The 20,009-nt window shown below is 36.7% G+C and overlaps 1 protein-coding gene across 1 annotated transcript in view; it reads right to left on the bottom strand.

Moving 5' to 3' along the window:
- Positions 1–20,009, bottom strand: part of taf6 (TAF6 RNA polymerase II, TATA box binding protein (TBP)-associated factor) — a 76,441-nt gene that overhangs the window by 7,493 nt on the left and 48,939 nt on the right. Inside the window, exons 9-12 of the mRNA XM_052591396.1 lie at positions 13,379–13,480; positions 12,869–13,051; positions 12,657–12,731; positions 9,827–9,952 (exon numbers count right to left, since the gene is read on the bottom strand). Of these exons, the coding sequence (XP_052447356.1) occupies positions 9,827–9,952; positions 12,657–12,731; positions 12,869–13,051; positions 13,379–13,480 (486 nt within the window). The remainder of the gene's footprint in view (positions 1–9,826; positions 9,953–12,656; positions 12,732–12,868; positions 13,052–13,378; positions 13,481–20,009) is intronic.

The raw sequence follows: 20,009 nt of genomic DNA, 5'->3' as shown, positions 1-20,009 counted from the left end.
CACAGTCCTTGGAGCACTCAAAGGACCTCCCTTTGAACCGCTGCGGTCAGCTGACCTTCGGCCCCTAACGCTCAAAACCACTCTGCTACTTGCTCTAGCATCGGTCAAGCGTGTTGGCGATTTGCAGGCCCTCTCGGTGAGCCCTGCATGCCTTGAGTTTGGGCCCAATGACTCTAAGGTCATTTTAAAACCCAAGCATGGCTACGTACCTAAAGTGCTCTTGACGCCATTCAGAGCACATGTAATTTCCCTCTCAGCTCTGCCTCCGTTGTCAGGTGAGCGGGAGCTGGATTTACTCTGCCCAGTGAGGGCTTTGAAGATATACACAGAGCAGTCACAGCCGTTCAGGCAATCTGATAGTTGGATAGGCAAGCGTTGGATAGTTGAAGCTATCGCTCCATGTTACTCCTCTATGGGCCTTGAGTGCCCCATAGGAGTAAGAGCCCACTCTACTAGAGGGATGACCTTTTCATGGGCCTGGTCTAGTGGTGTCTCTATCAAGGACATCTGTGAGGCGGCCGGCTGGTCCTCGCGGTCCACTTTTGTCAGATTCTATAACTTGGATATCCCGACCTTGCATGCTCGGTTTCTTTCGGTTTGATACGACGGCCTCTAGCAGACTCCGTCATCATACCACCTCCAGGGAGCTAGCTCCCTCTTAGCAGTGTAGCGTCAAGGGTTCGATGGCTCCGGCCCTCTCACTTATCCTCTGGACCCCAGGGTGTTCAAGATAAGTCTTGTCGTTCCCTACCGTGGCACGGCACGGTTGAATTCGTTCCCCATACGCAGTATGAGTGAGGTATCGAAAGGGAACTTACTCGGTTACGAACGTAACCTTGGTTCCCTGAGATACGGAACAAGTACTGCGTTATATGCCGTGCCACGAGGCTGCGGGTTCAGTGTCGTCGCTTCAGTCGTATGACCTGATTTCCTCTGGCGATTGCCTGCTCATATAGCCATTCGCCCCACCCATTCTGGCAGGCTTTGGCGCGCTGCATTGCCACAGGCTCGTGCAGCTACGCAGCACTGTCATTGGTTTAAAAAAGTTTACAGATTAAACCAATGGCAGTGCAGTTGCACTGCGTTATTGAAAAAAGGCTTCAGTATCGAGGAAAAAAGGAGCTTTTACTCATACGCAGTACTCGTTCCGTATCTCAGGGAACTGAGGTTACGTTCGTAACAGAGTACGTTTTCATCTCTTTTAGAAGAAAACAATCACAAGCCCATTTATTTAATCAATACCATGACTAAGTTAAGGAAAAATAAAGCATCAGCAGTAGTGATGTAACTATTAACTGTGAGCCGGTTGAAATTCTATTTAAAATATGTGACGGTTCAAATCGGTTGAGATCCTAAACAAATTGCACTTAATTTAGAGTTAGTTTATATAAATTCATGTCTGAGGGGAACTTACTGTCTTTAGAAAAGTTTAGATGGTATTTTTTCTTCTTGCCTCTGTATAATGCTTATTAAAGTTCATAATGCAGTGCTGCTCCATTTACAGCAGAAACCAGAGAAATGTCTAAAGGGTTAGTTCACCCAAAAATCTAAATTATGTCATTAATAACTCACCCTCATTTCCTTCCAAACCCGTGAGGCCTCCATTCATCTTCGGAACACAGTTTAAGATATTTTAGATTTAGTCCAAGAGCTCTCAGTCCCTCAATTGAAACTGTGTGCATGGTATACTGTCCATGTCCAGAAAGGTAATAAAAACATCATCAAAGTAGTCCACGTGACATCAGATGGTCAGTTAGAATTTTTTTAAGCATCGAAAATACATTTTGTTCCAAAAATAACAAAAACTACAACTTTATTCGGCATTGTCTTCTTTTCCGGGTCTGTAATGAGATTTCAAAACACTGCAGTTTAGTGATATCCGGTTCGCGAACTAATCATTCAATGTAACCGGATATTCTTTAACCAGTTCACCAAATCGAACTGAATCGTTTGAAACAGTTCGCGTCTACAAAAAGCATTAATCCACAAATGACTTAAGCTGTTAATTTATTTAACCCTCTGAAGTCGATTAATGCGTTATGAGGCATTTTCTCCTGATAACCCAGAAAAGAACTTAAATTAAACTTTCAGTTTTGATCGTATAGATAAGAGAAATACATCAATCAAATCTGTAAAGGGTCTACTTTTTTTGTATTCAGACATAATAACAACAAAACTTTGTGCACTTATAAAATAAAGATAACAAAGGTGTGTTGTCAGCAGACTTTGTCTGCGCTGATCTTCATTTACAAACGCGTCATTAAAATGAACTGTAACTCAGTGAATACTCAATGAAGAGACATGAGAGATATATCTATAGAAAGCCTGACATATCTACTTTTAAACTAAACAAGTGCTGCTAAAAACAAATATTTTATTATAAAGTAATCCATATGAAAACAATGCAATGTTTTTCACGACAATGCAGCGAGACTGTTCTTCAAGTTTTTTTTTATTTTACTGTTTGCTTTGCAATGATAGGGATAAAACATATTTTACCCCCCGAAAAGATTTGATGTGGTTGAGGATTTGAGATAAGTAAGTCTCTTTTTATTTATTTATATACTTGTACTAGTTTTCACATAACGTGTAAGACTTTTTCTTAAATATAATTCCTGACTAAATGTATAATCAAGTGAAATATTATGAAGTATCAATAACAATATACAATATTATACCATTCAAAAGCTTAATGTAAATGATATAAATGTAACAAATAAACGTAACTGTAACAAATGTAACACAATGCTGTTCTTTCAATTTATCCCCCCTAAAAAAAACCTGAAAAAAATATTTTCTGCTCTTTTCAACATTAACAATAATAATAATAATTAGGGGTGCTCCGATCACGATCGGCCAATCGTTATGCGCATCTCGTCAGTAAAGCCGGTTCTCTAACCAGCCGTTAATTCCATCAGGTGCGTGATTTCAAATAGAGCAGCTGTTACTACACAGAGCCGTTGTTAATAGAGAAGATGCGCAAATCCACTTCATTTTCAGCGTTTTTTGGCACATCTTCTCAGTTAACAACGGCTCTGTGTAGTAACAGCTGCTCTATGTGAAATCACGGCTGACGAGATGCGCATTAACGATCGGACGATCGTGATCGGAGCACCCCTAATAATAATAATAATAATAATAATAATAATAATAATAATAGCAATAAAGTTTTTTTTTTTTTTTAGAAAATAAGATTGTTAAAAGGATTTCTGAAGGATTGTGTGACTGGAGTAATGATGCAAACAATTCAGTTTGAAAGTCAGCTTTGATTGTTCCTAATACACTGTTTAACTGCACTCCCAAGTGGATATTAAGTTATGTTTGGGATAATGAAATATATTCTAAATAAACTACAAACAAAATTATATAAATTTATTTTGTCCTCAAATTCTTTCTTGTAACTCTTTCCTCTCAGTGACACACAGCTGACTGAAAGGCTCATTATGCAGCTCATTATGCAGGCCTTTGTCTTCTCAGGTGTAAATCACAATGATATTCATGATAGTTGACGCCTACTCGCATATGACCTTTACCAGCAAAAAGTGTCTTCGAAAATGTAAATTATATTGTTTTCTGTGAGTGAGTAAACAAGATGATTTAGAAAGAAAAATTCCAGGCTACAAGGCTCCAGTTCTCAAAAGTCCCGGGAACCAATGTTCTGTATGTGTTTTATTGCCTTATTCAAGTGATTTAACATTTTTAGTTTTTCACTAGCCACGCATTTCTTTTTTTCCCCGCAAAAACACAACAATGTACATACATGCTGCTCACATATTATTATAGCCCAGTTTGTGCAAATTACAGTGAGACTAGACTTTAGCTATTTAGATATGTAAGAAACTGAAACAAAGCACAAATGTCAGGACAAAACTTCTCCAGGCCCCAAAAATACCCTTAGACTCCAGAGGGTTAATGTGAACACCGAGCCGAGCCAGATAACAAACACAAGATTGGCTCGTTCTCGAGTAAAGAACCTTTTCTGTCAGACGCGTCCGTTTCGGGGACCGAGGAGCTGATGATACTGTGCATGTGTTGTGTGATTCAGCGTGAAGCAGAATGACACACAGAGCGTTTGAACAGAACTGTTTTTTTTTGGTGATTGATTCTGAACTCATTCTGGGCTAATGTTATGAGCGCGAGTAAACCGAAGGCTTGAATCAAGGGCAATCATCGCAAATGAAGTCATTACGTCAAGTGCAAAAGAACCGGTGAACCGTTTTCTTCAACCAGTTTATTGAATTGAACTTTCCGAAAGAACTACTGGTGATCAGAAAACCGATGCAACCGGTTCTTGACTCAAGAAAGAGTCAATCTTTCGTTCATTATCTGGCTCGGCTCAGTGTGCATCTTCAGTTCTCTCTTCACAGCAGTTCAGTCAGTGTACTGTTTGAGTGAATGAAATACTCCAGGATATTGATTTAACTCAGAAGGAGTGTCAGCCACATTAAAAAAGTTAACAGCTTAAGTCATATGTGGATTAATGCTTATTGGAGAAGCGAACCATTTCAAACGATTCAGTTCGATTTGGTGAACTGGTTCAAGATGATCCGGTTACATCGAATGATTAGTTCGCGGACCAGATATCACTAAACTGCAGTGTTTTGAAATCTCACAACAGACACGGAAGAGAAGACAATGCTGAATAAAGTCGTAGTTTTTGCTATTTTTGGACCAAAATGTATTTTTGATGCTTCAAAAAAATCTAACTGACCCCTCTGATGTCACATGAACTACTTCGATGATGTTTTTCTTACTTTTCTGGACATGGACAGTAATACCATGCATACAGTTTCAATGGAGGGACTGAGAGCTCTCGGACTAAATCTAAAATATTTTAAACTGTGTTCCGAAGATGAACGGAGGTCTCACGGGTTTGGAATGACATGAGGGTGAGTTATTAATGACATAATTTTGATTTTTGGGTGAACTAACCCTTTAAAGCATCACCTGCTGGCAGAGAGTGAATCTGCATTTCATGCAGATATAATTTATGTATAGTTCTACAAAACCGAAGTTAAACCATTCTGTTTTTGCTTCAAAATTTCTAAATTATAATGTCTAATTTAAATTAAAAACTGCTCATGTTGCATGTATGCAGCATCTTTGTTTGGGTCATGATTAAAATGCAGTGGTTGCCATTAATTTTAAATGTAAAGAGCACAGACAAAGCCTTATTTTGTTTATATAAAGATATTTATTATGTTTGTGTTAGTTATTTATTTGGAGCTTGTTTTAAATTTTTGGTTTAGTTTTGTTATTTACATTTTATCTTAAGCGACTTACAAATGAGCACAAAAGAAGGAATCAAAACCAATAATATGCAAGTGCTCTATTAGTATATTATTATACTTGTATTTAAATTTCACAAAGAAATATACAGCATTTTGTCCAAGCAATAAAAAAGGATGTATTTAATTCATAATTTGCCTTAAATATAATTTTGTTCATAAAAATTGTGAATCAAATCGAAATGTGAAATCAAAATCGTGAATCGAATCGTGAGTTGAGTGAACTGTTACATCCCTAATCAGCAGATGCAGACATTACCCAACAGCACAGCAGTAAGACTTTATGAACTTCTTAAAATTCCAAGATGGATACTATTAGAGATACAATTATAAATCTGTAATTGTCAAAATAATCAACATTTTGGTTTATCGCACAATATATGTTCATGACCTAAATAATTTTTGGTGAAGCAATATATCGCCCAAGATATTTACATAATTATTGTCACCATGTTTTTTTGCATTCCACTCGCACCTGTGTCTTTTGCAGCTTCTCGTACATAATGTGATGTAGTTGGTGCTAGTTCAAATTGAAAAAATGCTTCTACAAAAAAAAAAATATATATATATATTAATTAATCTGCAGATTTGGCCTTGTTTAGGCATCTGTGCATATGGACATCTGACTGCTAAATAGGGATTGTGTTTTTCAGCTATACAGCACATCCTTAATTTATGGAGAGAAAAGAAGGTCTGGGAAAAATCTGTATATGGAAAAATCTCCAAGTTATTTGTGAATTTTTCTTTTTAGGGGTTCAAGCACGTAATTGTAAGATTTTTTTTTTCTCTCCAGTAAAACTGATTGTGCAGCCCAAACTGTAAGGCCTAGAGAGCTGAAACTTGGTCAGATAGTAGTAGTGTTGCGCCTCAAAAACTGCTCATGCTACTTGATGCATCTTGGTACTGAATACTGTATGAGAATGGCAACACAACAAATCCTTTCCAAGACAATTAACAATTTCCACTTGAATACTTTAATTAAAATGGACATTTATTTGCATAAATACCAACAACATGAAATATAGCTGCATGTAGCAAATATTAGGGCTGTGCAAAAAATCGAATGCGATTTTCACGCGCATCTCATCAGTAAAGATGCACCTGTAATTATAAGTATATCTCCAGCACTTTCATTCAGATCAGGGTTGACAGGTTTCACAACCAATCCTGCCCAGTTGCTTCTTAAAACTAGTCCAAAACTAGCCCAATCGCGTTTTCCGGGAGGTTCCCCGAGCTTCCCGGGGTTAAAATATAAATTTTTTGGAAGGGTTGCCTTGGTAAAATTCGCATTTTAGGGGCTAAATATCACGTTATTGGTATTGGGGTTGCTTCAAACCGCGGACATGAAAACAATCGCAGACTTGGCAACACTGGTTCAGGTGGAGTGGCAGTTACTACACAGAGCCGTAGGCTACCGACAACTAACACAAAATCGTTTTCAAAATCGACAAAGAATCGCGTGCGATTTTAACATCTATTTTGTGTAGATTGTCAGTGAATTACGGCTCGGTGTAGTAAATGCCAACCAGTGTTGCCAAGTCTGTGGTTGTTTTTCATGTCCGTGGGTTGAAGTGACCCCAATACAAATAACGTGATATTTAGCCCCTAAAATGCAAAATTTACCAAGGCAACCCTGCTAAAAAAAACTTATATTTTAACCCCGGGAAGCAATTTTTTCGGGTTTTGGACTAAGCGCGATTGGACTATTTTTGAGAAGCAACTGGGCCGGATTTTTTGTGAAAACCTGGCAACCCTGATCTGAACGCACAATTACAGGAGCATCTTTACTGATGAGATTTGCATGAAAATCGCATTCGATTTTTTGCACAGCCCTAGCAAATATCGGGGCAAAGACCATAATTGGGTACTTTTACACGTCACAAAGTTCCAATGGTTAAACACTTGCAACACATTGAATTTGTAAATAATCTTATCTTTAGGTGTGAGAATGAAAAGTTTTTTTAGCATTTTAACCAGTGTAACATGCAAATATAAATTAATGGTAATGCAGCTTATGGTTAACTTGATAACTGAACAGTCACATTAAACAGTATGGTAATTGGTTAGCCTGTAATTTATTAGCATTTAACAACTTAAGACAACAAACATAGGTATGTTCAACTTCAGAGAGTTATTTCTCATGAATGGAAGCAAATATCAAAAATATGTTCAGTCACTTCTGTGCGGTTCGGTCCAAATATCATCTGATCAGATTTTGGACAAAATTGGACAAAATTAGTAGGAGCAGCAACATTTTTTTTTTTTTTTACTTCAATATGGCAAACTGGCACAAATTACAAATGAAATATCGTCAGAACCAGCATAATAATGAATTTTGGACAATGTTTTCAAAAGTTATAAGCGTTTTCGCAAAAAAAATTATATCTTTGGAATGATAGGTGACGTGTTCAAATCAACAAATCAACATCGACAGATTTGGCATGACCCAAGGAATCCGTAGACATCACAAGATCATGATTTTCTGACTAACTGTTCAAACGTTATAAGCAAACGTGCATTTTTGGTATCTCATGACCCATAGGTGGCACTGTTCCCAACTTTGGCATGCACTCTCATGTCATGGTGTTGATGAATCATACCAAGTTTTGTTTCAACTAATCAAAGTTTGGCCGAGATACAGCCTCTGAACTAATTTCAGGTCAACATCGTGAAAAAGGCCCAGCAGAGGTTGTTCTTCCTTCGCCAGCTGTGGAAGTTCAACCTACCACAGGAGCTGCTGAAACAGTTCTACTCTGCCATCACTGAATCCATCCTCTGCACTTTAATAACTGTCTGGTTCAGCTCAGCTACCAAATCTGACCTCAGAAGACTACAGAGGGTAGTCCGCACTACTGAGTTAATCATTGGTGCAACCTTCCCCACTCTCCAAGAACTGTACTCATCCACAGTGAGCAAAAGGGCTGGCAAAATCACTCTGGACCCCTCACATCCACCACACTCTCTCTTTGAACTGTTGCTCTCTGGTCAACGCTACAGAGCTCTGAGCACCAGAATGACCAGACACAGGAACAGTCTCTTCCCTCAGGCAATCCATCTCATGAACATTTACCAATAAACATGGAACACACACTATTTATACACTTATACACTTATTTATCTAACACGCACACACGCCCAAGTAACAGTCTACATTTCAATTTGCACATAATATACCTGTACATACAAGTGTCTATTGTTATATATCTGTACATACAATTGTCAATTTGTTTATTTATATTCCTTATTTACTTGTTCTATTATTTTTTTTCAGTTACAGTCATTCTGTTACACTGTTGAAGCTTCTGTCACAAAAACGAATTCCTGGTAAACATGCCTGGCAATAAAAGCTCATTTTATTCTATTATATTCTATTCTAAGTTTGCGACATCATAACCTTTGATATCGTTGACTTGATTGCAAATAAATGCACAGTTTGTTTGTTTGTTTATTATGTTTTTTACGCCATGTAAGCATCATGGCTATTTACACGGCAAAAAGGTTCAGTATCATCCACAAGATTTACATTATATAAAACATTTCAACTTAACATAAGATAGAAAATCTAAAATACATTTAGGTGGTATATTTTCAAATATTCCACGCAAGCATGTTTCTGAATAAAAGCGTTTTCTAGCAGCATCATAAAAATTACAATTCAACAAAATATGCTTGATAGTCAAAGGAACTTTACATGAAAGACATAAAGGAGGAACTTCGCCTATTAATTAAAACCCATGGGTAAGTCTTGAATGCCCCAGTCTACACCTAGTAAAGACAACTTGATCATGTCTTGATTTAAAATTGAACTAATATAGTTGAGCCACCAGAAGGTCGATGTATGTTTGGACCATATGCATTAAAGCTAACAAACTTTTTCAAAGACAAAGGACTGTCTGGTGACAAATGAGTTTCTTGGAGGCAAAAAGCAAAAGGGTTGAGAATCATAAATAGTCGTTGAAGTTCAAATAAATGCACAGACACTATTTAACTGAACAGAGATGACATCACTGAATTCAATGATGAACTGCCTTTAACTATCATTTTGCATTATTGACACAGTTTTCCTAATGAATGTTGTTCAGTTTTGATGCAATGTATTTTGTTTAAAGCGCTATATAAATAAAGGTGACTTGACTTGACTTTGAACCAAGATGAATAAAAAAAAAACTGTTCAATCATTTCTGTGTGAATTAGTCCAAAGATCACGTGAAGAAAATTTGAAGGAGGAGCAAAAAACAACAACAACAAAAAAAAAAACAATACCGTACTTTTCCAAATGTCAGCTACTGTAATGGGTGGAGTATTAATGTAAGCCAGGGGAGTCAAACTCAATTCCTGGAGGGTCTGAGCCCTGCAGAGATAAGTTTCAACCCTGCTTCAACAGAGCAGGGGCTTGGCCCCTAAAAATAATAATAATGTAAACTAAGAGATGCAATAGGGAGCCCCTTTGAGGTTTGGCCCCTAACAAATATGACAGCACCAGAACTAAAATTACTGCTCTTTTGAATTACTGACTTGTGTTGTTGTGAGGTACTTACAAGTAACAGACTCTGGACATGATCAGCTCCGATCTTATCAATGTTGGACACCACTGGCCCGTCCATCACAGCTTTAATACGAGCACCTTCTACGGTTAGCCGAGGGATGATCAATGTCTTTATCACCTGCATGGAAATTAAAATGATTTAAGGTTTACTGTCAGTGCATGATCAGCACACTGGAATAATACAAAACAGCTTTTGAAAAAAACAATATGGTACACAAGACTGCTGTACAGTATCCAGGTGCATCTCAATAAACAAGAATGTATTGGAAAAGTGATGATTTTTGCTCACATTTAACAACAACCCACCAATTCACCACCAAATCTCAACAAATTTGAATATGTCGACATGCCAATTAGGTAATCAACTCAAAACACCTGCAAAGTTTTCCTGAGCGTCCAAAATGTTCTCCCAGTTTGGTTCACTAGGCTACACAATCATGGGGAAGACTGCTGATATGAAAGTTGTCCAGAAGACAATCATTGACACCTTTCACAAGCAGTTTAAACCACAAACATTCATTGCCAAAGCAGCTGGCTGTTTACAGAGTGTTGTATCCAAGCATATTCAAGATTCAAAAATTTTAGTGAACTTCACAAGGAATGGACTGAGGCTGTGGTCAAGGCATCAAGAGCCACCACACACAGACGTGTCAAGGAATTTGGCTACAGTTGTTGTATTCCTCTTGTTAAGCCACTCCTGAACCACAGACAACATCAGAGGCGTCTTATCTGGGCTAAGGAGAAGAACTGGACTGTTGCCCAGTGGTCCAAAATCCTCTTTTCAGATGAGAGCAAGTTTTGTATTTCATTTTGAAACCAAAGGTCCTAGAGTCTGGAGGAAGGGTGGAGAAGCTCATAGCCCAAGTTGCTTGAAGTCAAGTGTTAAGTTTCCACAGTCTGTGATAATTTGGGGTGCAATGTCATCTGTTCGTGTTGGTCCATTGTGTTTTTTGAAAACCAAAGTCACTGCGCCCATTTACCAATAAATTTTGGAGCACTTCATGCTTCCTTCTGCTGACCAGCTTCTTGAAGATGCTGATTTCATTTTAAAGCAGGATTTGGCACCTGCCCACACTGCCAAAAGCACCAAAAGTTGGCTAAATTACCATTGTGTTGGTGTGCTTGACAGGCCAGGAAACTCACCATACCTGAATCCCATAGAGAATCTATGGTGTATTGTTATGCTGTTTCATGCATTCAGAGTTGTTTACACTGTTAAAGAGTTGGATTCTCGTGATTCGGAGTCAGCTGTGGCCTAATGGTTGGAGATTTGGACTTGTAAGCCGAAGGTCCCAGGTTCGAGTCTCGGTGCTGAGAGGAGCTATAGGTGGGTGGTAGTAAATGAACAGTGAACTCTTCCACCCTCAATACCCAATGACTGAAGTGCCCTTAAAGGGATAGTTCACCCAAAAATCTAAATTATGTCGATTAATAACTCACCCTCATGTCGTTCCGAATCCGTGAGACCTCCGTTTATCTTCGGAACACAGTTTAAGATATTTTAGATTTAGTCCAAGAGCTCTCAGTCCCTGCACTGAAACGTTGTGCACAATATACTGTCCATGTCCAGAAAGGTAAGAAAAACATCTTCAAAGTAGTCCATGTGACATCATAGGGTCAGTTAGAATTTTTTTAAGCATCGAAAATAGATTTTGGTCCAAAAATAGCAAAAACTACGACTTTATTCAGCATTGTCTTCTCTTCCGTGTCTGTTGTGAGAGAGTTTAAAACAAAGCAGTTTGTGATATCCGGTTTGCGAACGAATCATTCGATGTAACCGGATCTTTTTGAACCAGTTCACCAAATCGAACTGAATCGTTTTAAACGGTCCGCGTCTCCAATACGCATTAATCCATTTAAGTTGTTAGTCAACTTAGTCAACTTAAGCTGTTAACTTTTTTTTTAACTTTTTTTTTTAATGTGGCTGACACTCCTTCTGAGTTCAAACAAACCAATATCCTGGAGTAATTAATTTACTCAAACAGTACACTGACTGAACTGCTGTGAAGAGAGAACTGAAGATGAACACCGAGCAGAGCCAGATAACGAACAATAGACTGACTCGTTCACAAGATGAGATGAGTTGTCCCAGCTAAAAAAGATCCTGGTCATGATTCCGAACTGCTGAAGGTAAATGAAACGCCATCAAATGTCTGTTTTGTCAGCATTAGGCACTCAAGTGCTTGTCTCTCTCTTTAGGTCAGCCCAAGGTGCTCCACCAGGAGCTCTGCTTTTTTCAGAGAGAATTGTAAAGCTGTATCTTTCTTTTATAAATATGATGAAACTAAAGACTTTTTTGAAGATATAAAGGATGCAGTACTACTCTATAGATACTCAAGATTAGCATGAGATTAGGTGAAACTGTGTTATGCCCCCTTAAACGCTTTTATAAAACAATTGTTCATTATTTATTAAGTGCCTTGAGCTAGAAGGTAAACTAAGGTTATCAGTTGGCCTTTATGTCTCAATTAAACTGCACAGAGTAAGCAAACTTAATTTTATCATCAACATTTTAACCTGTTAAATGTCACCCCGTCCCGTATACAGGACGCCTACGTTGACTATACTATATTACAATCAAATTTAATCTAATCTTGACAAACTATATATCGTTGGAAAGGTCTAAGACTCCCAAATATATATTATACCAATATTTTTTGTTAGAAATTATGTAGGAAAAGTAATAGATCAATTTATGACAAGAGTGCACCCTCAAAAATCTACATTACAAAAGGAGCTTTGACCTTTGTTTAAAAAAAAGACTTCCTCGTTGCCTTTTTCTCTATCAAATTTTTAGTTGACAGTAAATAAAGAAGACTCACGTCATGCCCAAGTTCAGCAAGTCCAGCAATGCAGCCATAACGAGTTGTCCACTGAGTCTTATCATCCAGCAATGCCTGATGATTAAAACAAAAAACATAAAATAATGATGGGCCCTTCAAGCTTTTTAGACCACTTGTGGTGCATTGGCTTATCAGGTATATTTGTTTGACTTATTTGTTTGTAAACACACAATGAGCATGATGTCTACTACCTTAGTAAATGTCTTTGTAATACGTGACTGGATGTTGTTAGTTGTTGTGCTGAACGTCTTGCAGCTCTGAGCCATCAGCCGGGCAGCAAAGTCTCGCAGAGCCCAGTGATTGTCCACGTCAGGCCTCAGACACAGCTGCTTACTGACAATACACGTCACCACCGCTGGGATCAACTCATGGAGCTGCAAGAGTGAAAGTAGTTACATTAATATAAATATAATTTTCCTAGAAGTTTAAGAACCAAAAATGACCTTTGCCAGTCAAAAAAAATAAATTTACTGTAATCTCAAAAACAGCTTGTTTTATATGTAAAGAGGAGCCTATCATAACACATGCAAATATAGAGCTTTTAAACGTGGCAGTAAAACAAATCAATCAGCGTGAGAGTGAACATGATTTTGACTAATCAACTAAGTAATCAAAAAGGTCAAATAAAATAGGCAACATATTCGTAAGAGATGTAAGTAAAGTGTATGTTATTATAAGTATGTACTGTGTGATTAGCTCACATATTTCTCTAAATATAGAGTTGGATTGTCCATTAAAGCCTTCACCATCCTCATCAAGTATATCAGCAGAGCCAGGTTATTCTGCACAACATTTACACGGACCTGAAAAAAAAAAGAGATTATTATTTTATTTACAATATACAGGAACTAATACAGGGTCGGTTCTATGGGGGTGCACCCTCAATGAAAGAAAGAGTGCACTCTCACATTGACCTCACTCTCACGATCATAATACTTTTTGTTTGTTCAGCACACACACAAATCCTTTCATTATAATAAATTAAATGTAGACAAGATGTAAATAAGAGATTCATTGTGTATTCACAACCAGTATTGTATAAAGCACTATACAAATAAAGGTGACTTGAGACTTGATTATTGTATGGAAATTGTTTGCAAGAGAGCAGCAGAAATTTGCAGACATTAGAAAAAACTATGATAAAGTAAAGTGAGTGATTATAAAAGGAGGACTCTTCCTTTGCTTTCTATATGTAGATATGAACAATTTAACTAAAATGTTTTTTCATGTTGGTAAGAGGATCGACAGTTACATACATGCTGCAAAGTTTTAGGAGTGACATCCGTATTTTGACATTATTCGTATAATGTGGGATTCACTCTTGAAATTGCATTGATTAACAGTGAAAATTAGTGCAATGGATGAGAGTAAAGTCCAAAATGAATGAAAAGAAAAGTCCAAAATTAAAGAAAAGTCCAAATGAGCATTAAGCAATGTAAATTCAAAATAATATATAAATATTCCATGTCAAGAAATCTATCTATCTATCTATCTATATATATATATATATATATATATATATATATATATATATATATATATATATATATATATATATATATATCTATATCTATATATATATATATATATATACAGTATTGTTCAAAATAATAGCAGTACAATGTGACTAACCAGAATAATCAAGGTTTTTAGTATATTTTTTATTGCTACGTGGCAAACAAGTTACCAGTAGGTTCAGTAGATTGTCAGAAAACAAACAAGACCCAGCATTCATGATATGCACGCTCTTAAGGCTGTGCAGTTGGGCAATTAGTTGAAAGGGGTGTTTTCAAAAAAATAGCAGTGTCTACCTTTGACTGTACAAACTCAAAACTATTTTGTACAAACATTTTTTTTTTTCTGGGATTTAGCAATCCTGTGAATCACTAAACTAATATTTAGTTGTATGACCACAGTTTTTTAAAACTGCTTGACATCTGTGTGGCATGGAGTCAACCAACTTGTGGCACCTCTCAGCTGTTATTCCACTCCATGATTCTTTAACAACATTCCACAATTCATTCACATTTCTTGGTTTTGCTTCAGAAACAGCATTTTTGATATCACCCCACAAGTTCTCAATTGGATTAAGGTCTGGAGATTGGGCTGGCCACTCCATAACATTAATTTTGTTGGTTTGGAACCAAGACTTTGCCCGTTTACTAGTGTGTTTTGGGTCATTGTCTTGTTGAAACAACCATTTCAAGGGCATGTCCTCTTCAGCATAGGGCAACATGACCTCTTCAAGTATTTTAACATATGCAAACTGATCCATGATCCCTGGTATGCGATAAATAGGCCCAACACCATAGTAGGAGAAACATGCCCATATCATGATGCTTGCACCTCCATGCTTCACTGTCTTCACTGTGTACTGTGGCTTGAATTCAGAGTTTGGGGGGTCGTCTCACAAACTGCCTGTGGCCCTTGGACCCAAAAAGAACAATTTTACTCTCATCAGTCCACAAAATGTTCCTCCATTTCTCTTTAGGCCAGTTGATGTGTTCTTTGGCAAATTGTAACCTCTTCTGCACATGCCTTTTTTTTTAACAGAGGGACTTTGCAGGGGATTCTTGAAAATAGATTAGCTTCACACAGACGTCTTCTAACTGTCACAGTACTTACAGGTAACTCCAGACTGTCTTTGATCATCCTGGAGGTGATCATTGGCTGAGCCTTTGCCATTCTGGTTATTCTTCTATCCATTTTGATGGTTGTCTTCCGTTTTCTTCCACGTCTCTCTGGTTTTGCTCTCCATTTTAAGGCATTGGAGATCATTTTAGCTGAACAGCCTATCATTTTTTGCACCTCTTTATAGGTTTTCCCCTCTCTAATCAACTTTTTAATCAAAGTACGCTGTTCTTCTGAACAATGTCTTGAACGACCCATTTTCCTCAGCTTTCAAATGCATGTTCAACAAGTGTTGGCTTCATCCTTAAATAGGGGCCACCTGATTCACACCTGTTTCTTCACAAAATTGATGACCTCAGTGATTGAATGCCACACTGCTATTTTTTTGAACACACCCCTTTCAACTAATTCAACTAATTGCCCAATTGCACAGCCTTAAGAGCGTGCATATCATGAATGCTGGGTCTCATTTGTTTTCTGAGAATCTACTGAACCTACTGGTAACTTGTTTGCCACGTAGCAATAAAAAAATATACGAAAAACCTTGATTATTCTGGTTAGTCACATTGTACTGCTATTATTTTGAACAATACTGTGTATATATATATATATATATATATATATATATATATATATATATAGATATATACAGATATATATATATACAGATATATATATATATATATATATATATATATATATATATATATATATATATATATATATATATATATATGGTGCGTAAATCCAAAATATACTAAGATGAAAGAGATCACCACTTGTCTAAATGTAGTAACGGTATAACAGTAATACATGTTTTAATGAGAGCAGGTGTTGCTTGGTAGCACATGGCACAAAGGTTAATACCCGAAAACGTTTTGCACTTGCACTTTTGCACCTCTAGCAGGACAGGAAGGGAGACCTTCTACACCCACATCCACCTGAGAGAGGACTTCTCTTTGGACTATGGGTTGACACTAACCATCAAACCCAATTCTAAGGTTTAGGAAGAACTGCCATAAAAAAATTAAAAAAAAAATTAAGAAAGACCACAAAGATCTATCCAAATTCATTCATACCTATGTTTGGAGACCTTAAATGGACGTAATCTGCAATACTTTCACTTCACCCTCAGATAAAGTACAGTTAATTTTAATGGCTTTGACTGTTAACACAACAGTTCACGGGAGCAGGCCTATTACATTTACATTTATGTATTTAGCAGACGCTTTTATCCAAAGTAGGGATGTCCAAATCCGATCACGTGATCGGAAATCGGGCCCGATCGCGTGGTTTTCAGACTCGATCGGAATAGGACGTTCCCTCCCGATCAGGTCTCGGATATATATATATTCTCATTCATTTTTAACACATCTTTAGTTATGCGGTGGCACAGAGTTAGACCCTTTTGACTCCACTCAGAAACAGCAACGCGTGCGGCATGACATCACTTTGTTTTCAAGAGCTCGTGTGAATAAATATATATTCAAACTCAAAGAGACATGATACTCTGCGCATGACCTGATATTTAATTCGGGCCCAGAATACAGCGAGATGAACATCACAGAGCACTAAACTCTCATGCAGTGTGTGTTTCATTCATACTCGAAGCCGGAGTGCGCTCTAGCGCTGATATCAGGAAATTCCTAATATGGACAAAAGCATCCAGCTATCGCTGTGGTGCTCACAGGAAAACAGAAACTTATGCAAACATGAAGACATTAATATAATATCACGACATTAAATTGTTTTTCAAGTCTTCTCCAGCAGGTGATAAATAAAGTATATGAACAATGCATTGCTAATTGACATAGCATTTATTACAGTATAGAAACTATTCTGCCTTATGTGATAAACAGTGTTTGTAGTATATAAACAAATCATTATTATTATTTTTTTTTGTCCAGCATTTATAGATTTCTAGGCCAATTAAAAGCTAGAAATTAGAGAAAATTTAAAGTTGTCTATAGTACCAGTCAGAAGTTTTTGAACAGTAAGCTTGTTAATGTTTTTTTTTTTTTTTTTTTAAAAGAAGTCCCTTCTGTTCACCAAGCCTGCATTTATTTGATCCAGAGTACAGCAAACAGTAAGATTTTGAAATATTTTTACTAGCCTATTTAAAATAGCTGTTTTATATTGGAATACATTTCAAAATGTAATTTATTGAACATCCTGGATCAGTTTTTTCGCTCTTCTTGATTCTTTTTTTTAAGTATTATAGAAGTATCGGATCGGGACTCTGTATCGACAGATATTCAAAATCAAATGACTCGGAGGCAGAAAAACCTGGTCGGGACATCCCTGATCCAAAGTGACTTACAATGCATTCAGGCTATAATTTTTTTAATCCAACATATCATAAACATATCATGGCTCATTATTAGCAAATGATAGCTCAACTGTATCCCATCAGGTTTGGACTTTTTGCGCCCTTTAGCCCTATTCGGACGGGACTAGTTTAACAGGGGGTCGTTAAAGGAATTTGTGTTTCACAGACGTACTTGGTGATTTTAATCCCGTCCGAATCTGACACGTCTGTGTTATTCTCACACAACCTCTGTAATATTTCCAGAGCAAATTACCTACTGTTTTTCAGCAAACTCAGTGATCCTCTGAGAAAACTTATCCCGACCGAATGCAAATGTCAGTGACACATTTCCTTGTGTGTTTTGGCCAACGTGAATTACCGTAGATGCTATTACCGCACACATGGTTGATATATTTGACTCCCGGCAAAGAAAAAAAGGGCTAAAAGTATCTTTCCAACAGACACTTCTTGTTCTGAGTCTCCAACTTGTGAGGTAGGAGGCGATAGCAGATCACCAATGTCTGAGTCTTCCGTTCATTCAGTGAAGCCGAGAACTAGGGCTGGGTATTGTTCCAGATGTCCTGATTCGATTAAATTTTAATTTGCAAGCTCTTGATTCGATTCTCATATTATATATATATATATATATACACATTTAAGACTCTAATAAGGGTCTAATATAGTATTAATAGAAATGTTATTGATATTTAAAAAAACATTAACAGTAAACATATGTTTACAAATGGTGAAAGAGCCACAGGCCTTTCCTTTAAACCTATTCTTTTTGTTCTTTTTTTTTTGTATAGGGTCCTTTTTAAAGCATGTTCTTATTTTTGTGGTAATATGACGCAGGCCTAAAATATTTAATTTATCCTAATCAAATGAAAATTAAACCCTTTTATTTTTTGACAAACAAAGTGCAGCACAACAGAGGTTTGCTTTTAAAATTAAAAAAGAAAACAAATGTGATTATTCCTTTAAAAATAAAGATGTATTAATATGTATTAGCAGTAGTAACATTGAGTCTTAAGACTGCTAAATAGTAATATATTCTGATGTTTCTTAATGTTAAACAAAATTTTTATTTTGACCGGTTGTTGTGAGGAACTGTTGCTGCTGTGTATGTAACGGTAGTTTTCTCAAATGAAACTGTAAAATGTAGAGCCAGACTGATATGTTTTTTTTTGGGGCAGATACAGATATTAGGGAGTAAAAAAAAAAAAAAAAAAAAGAGGACAATATTGATATATTAGCTGAAATTCTTTGAGTATATTATACTTGTTCAATGGATCACAAATCTAATGGTTCGAATCAAATTACTATTTTTGACCCATGGATAGGATAATTTTTTTGGATTAACAAGAAAAAAGTATTTCAATCTTAAAAAAAACTTTCCAGTTATTACTTAAAGCGAAGTACTTCTTTGATACCACAGCAAATATTACTGTTGTAAGAACATGATTAAAGAGACACGAGAACAGCCAGTAAAAATAAGGACAAATACACAAATTACAAGCATAGATAAATACAACACAATATGCTATAAATAAAATAAGGTTGGTAGTATTCAAATACATAAATGTAATAATTACAAAAAAATATTATAAATAGTATAAATCAAATATACATTTTATCACAGCTGTTTTGTTGTTTAATGATCATTAATGACAGAATCAGTATTTATAGGCCGCTGTCCTTTGAAGACCTGAGGCACGAATCTGATATAATGATACACATCACATCCCATTTCTTCTTTCTCAGCTGTTTTCATTCACTTGAGACTATTAAAAGTTCCCTTTTGCCCTTTCTTTCTGGAAGTGTTTAAAATTTGCTTGCGTTTGTAAATATGAACAAATTATAAACTTGTACTCTATTATGGTTAAATTGTGCAATTAATCCATGGATCACAAGCGTGCTGAACTATGAGGCTTGGATTTGTACAGAACATGGAGCCCCCTGGGATTGCTAGATCAGTCTGTGCCAGACCACAAATTTAACCACAAGTAACTAATGAACCCCGGGGCTTTCGACGTGGGGGTGTTCTCATTCAAAAGAGGAGCTCTATAAATGCTGGGTTGAATGTGGTATTTACACTTTAAAAAGATCTATACAATGATTATGGGCTCAGGTCCTTTCAGATTCTAAAAGATGAATTCTCTCCCCCAGGATTCTCCTTTTTCTTGTATTTAAGACTGAGATCTGCATTGACAGCATATGGTGTACCCTGGTCAACTAAACTATCTCCTCAGCCTATGATAAACTGGATAGATTCTAGTATGGATTCTAGAGGTATTGTGAGTATAATTTATAAATCACTTGTGGTGTGACAGTACTCAACTATTCCGATTGATAGCTTCTGGGAGAGAGAACTTAACACTCTGATTGACTGGGAC

This window comes from Carassius gibelio, chromosome A5 (genome assembly GCF_023724105.1).
Source record: "Carassius gibelio isolate Cgi1373 ecotype wild population from Czech Republic chromosome A5, carGib1.2-hapl.c, whole genome shotgun sequence".
Lineage (NCBI taxonomy): Eukaryota > Metazoa > Chordata > Actinopteri > Cypriniformes > Cyprinidae > Carassius > Carassius gibelio.
The sequence above is the reverse complement of the archived record's forward strand: the minus strand, read 5'-3'. Positions and strand labels throughout refer to the sequence as shown.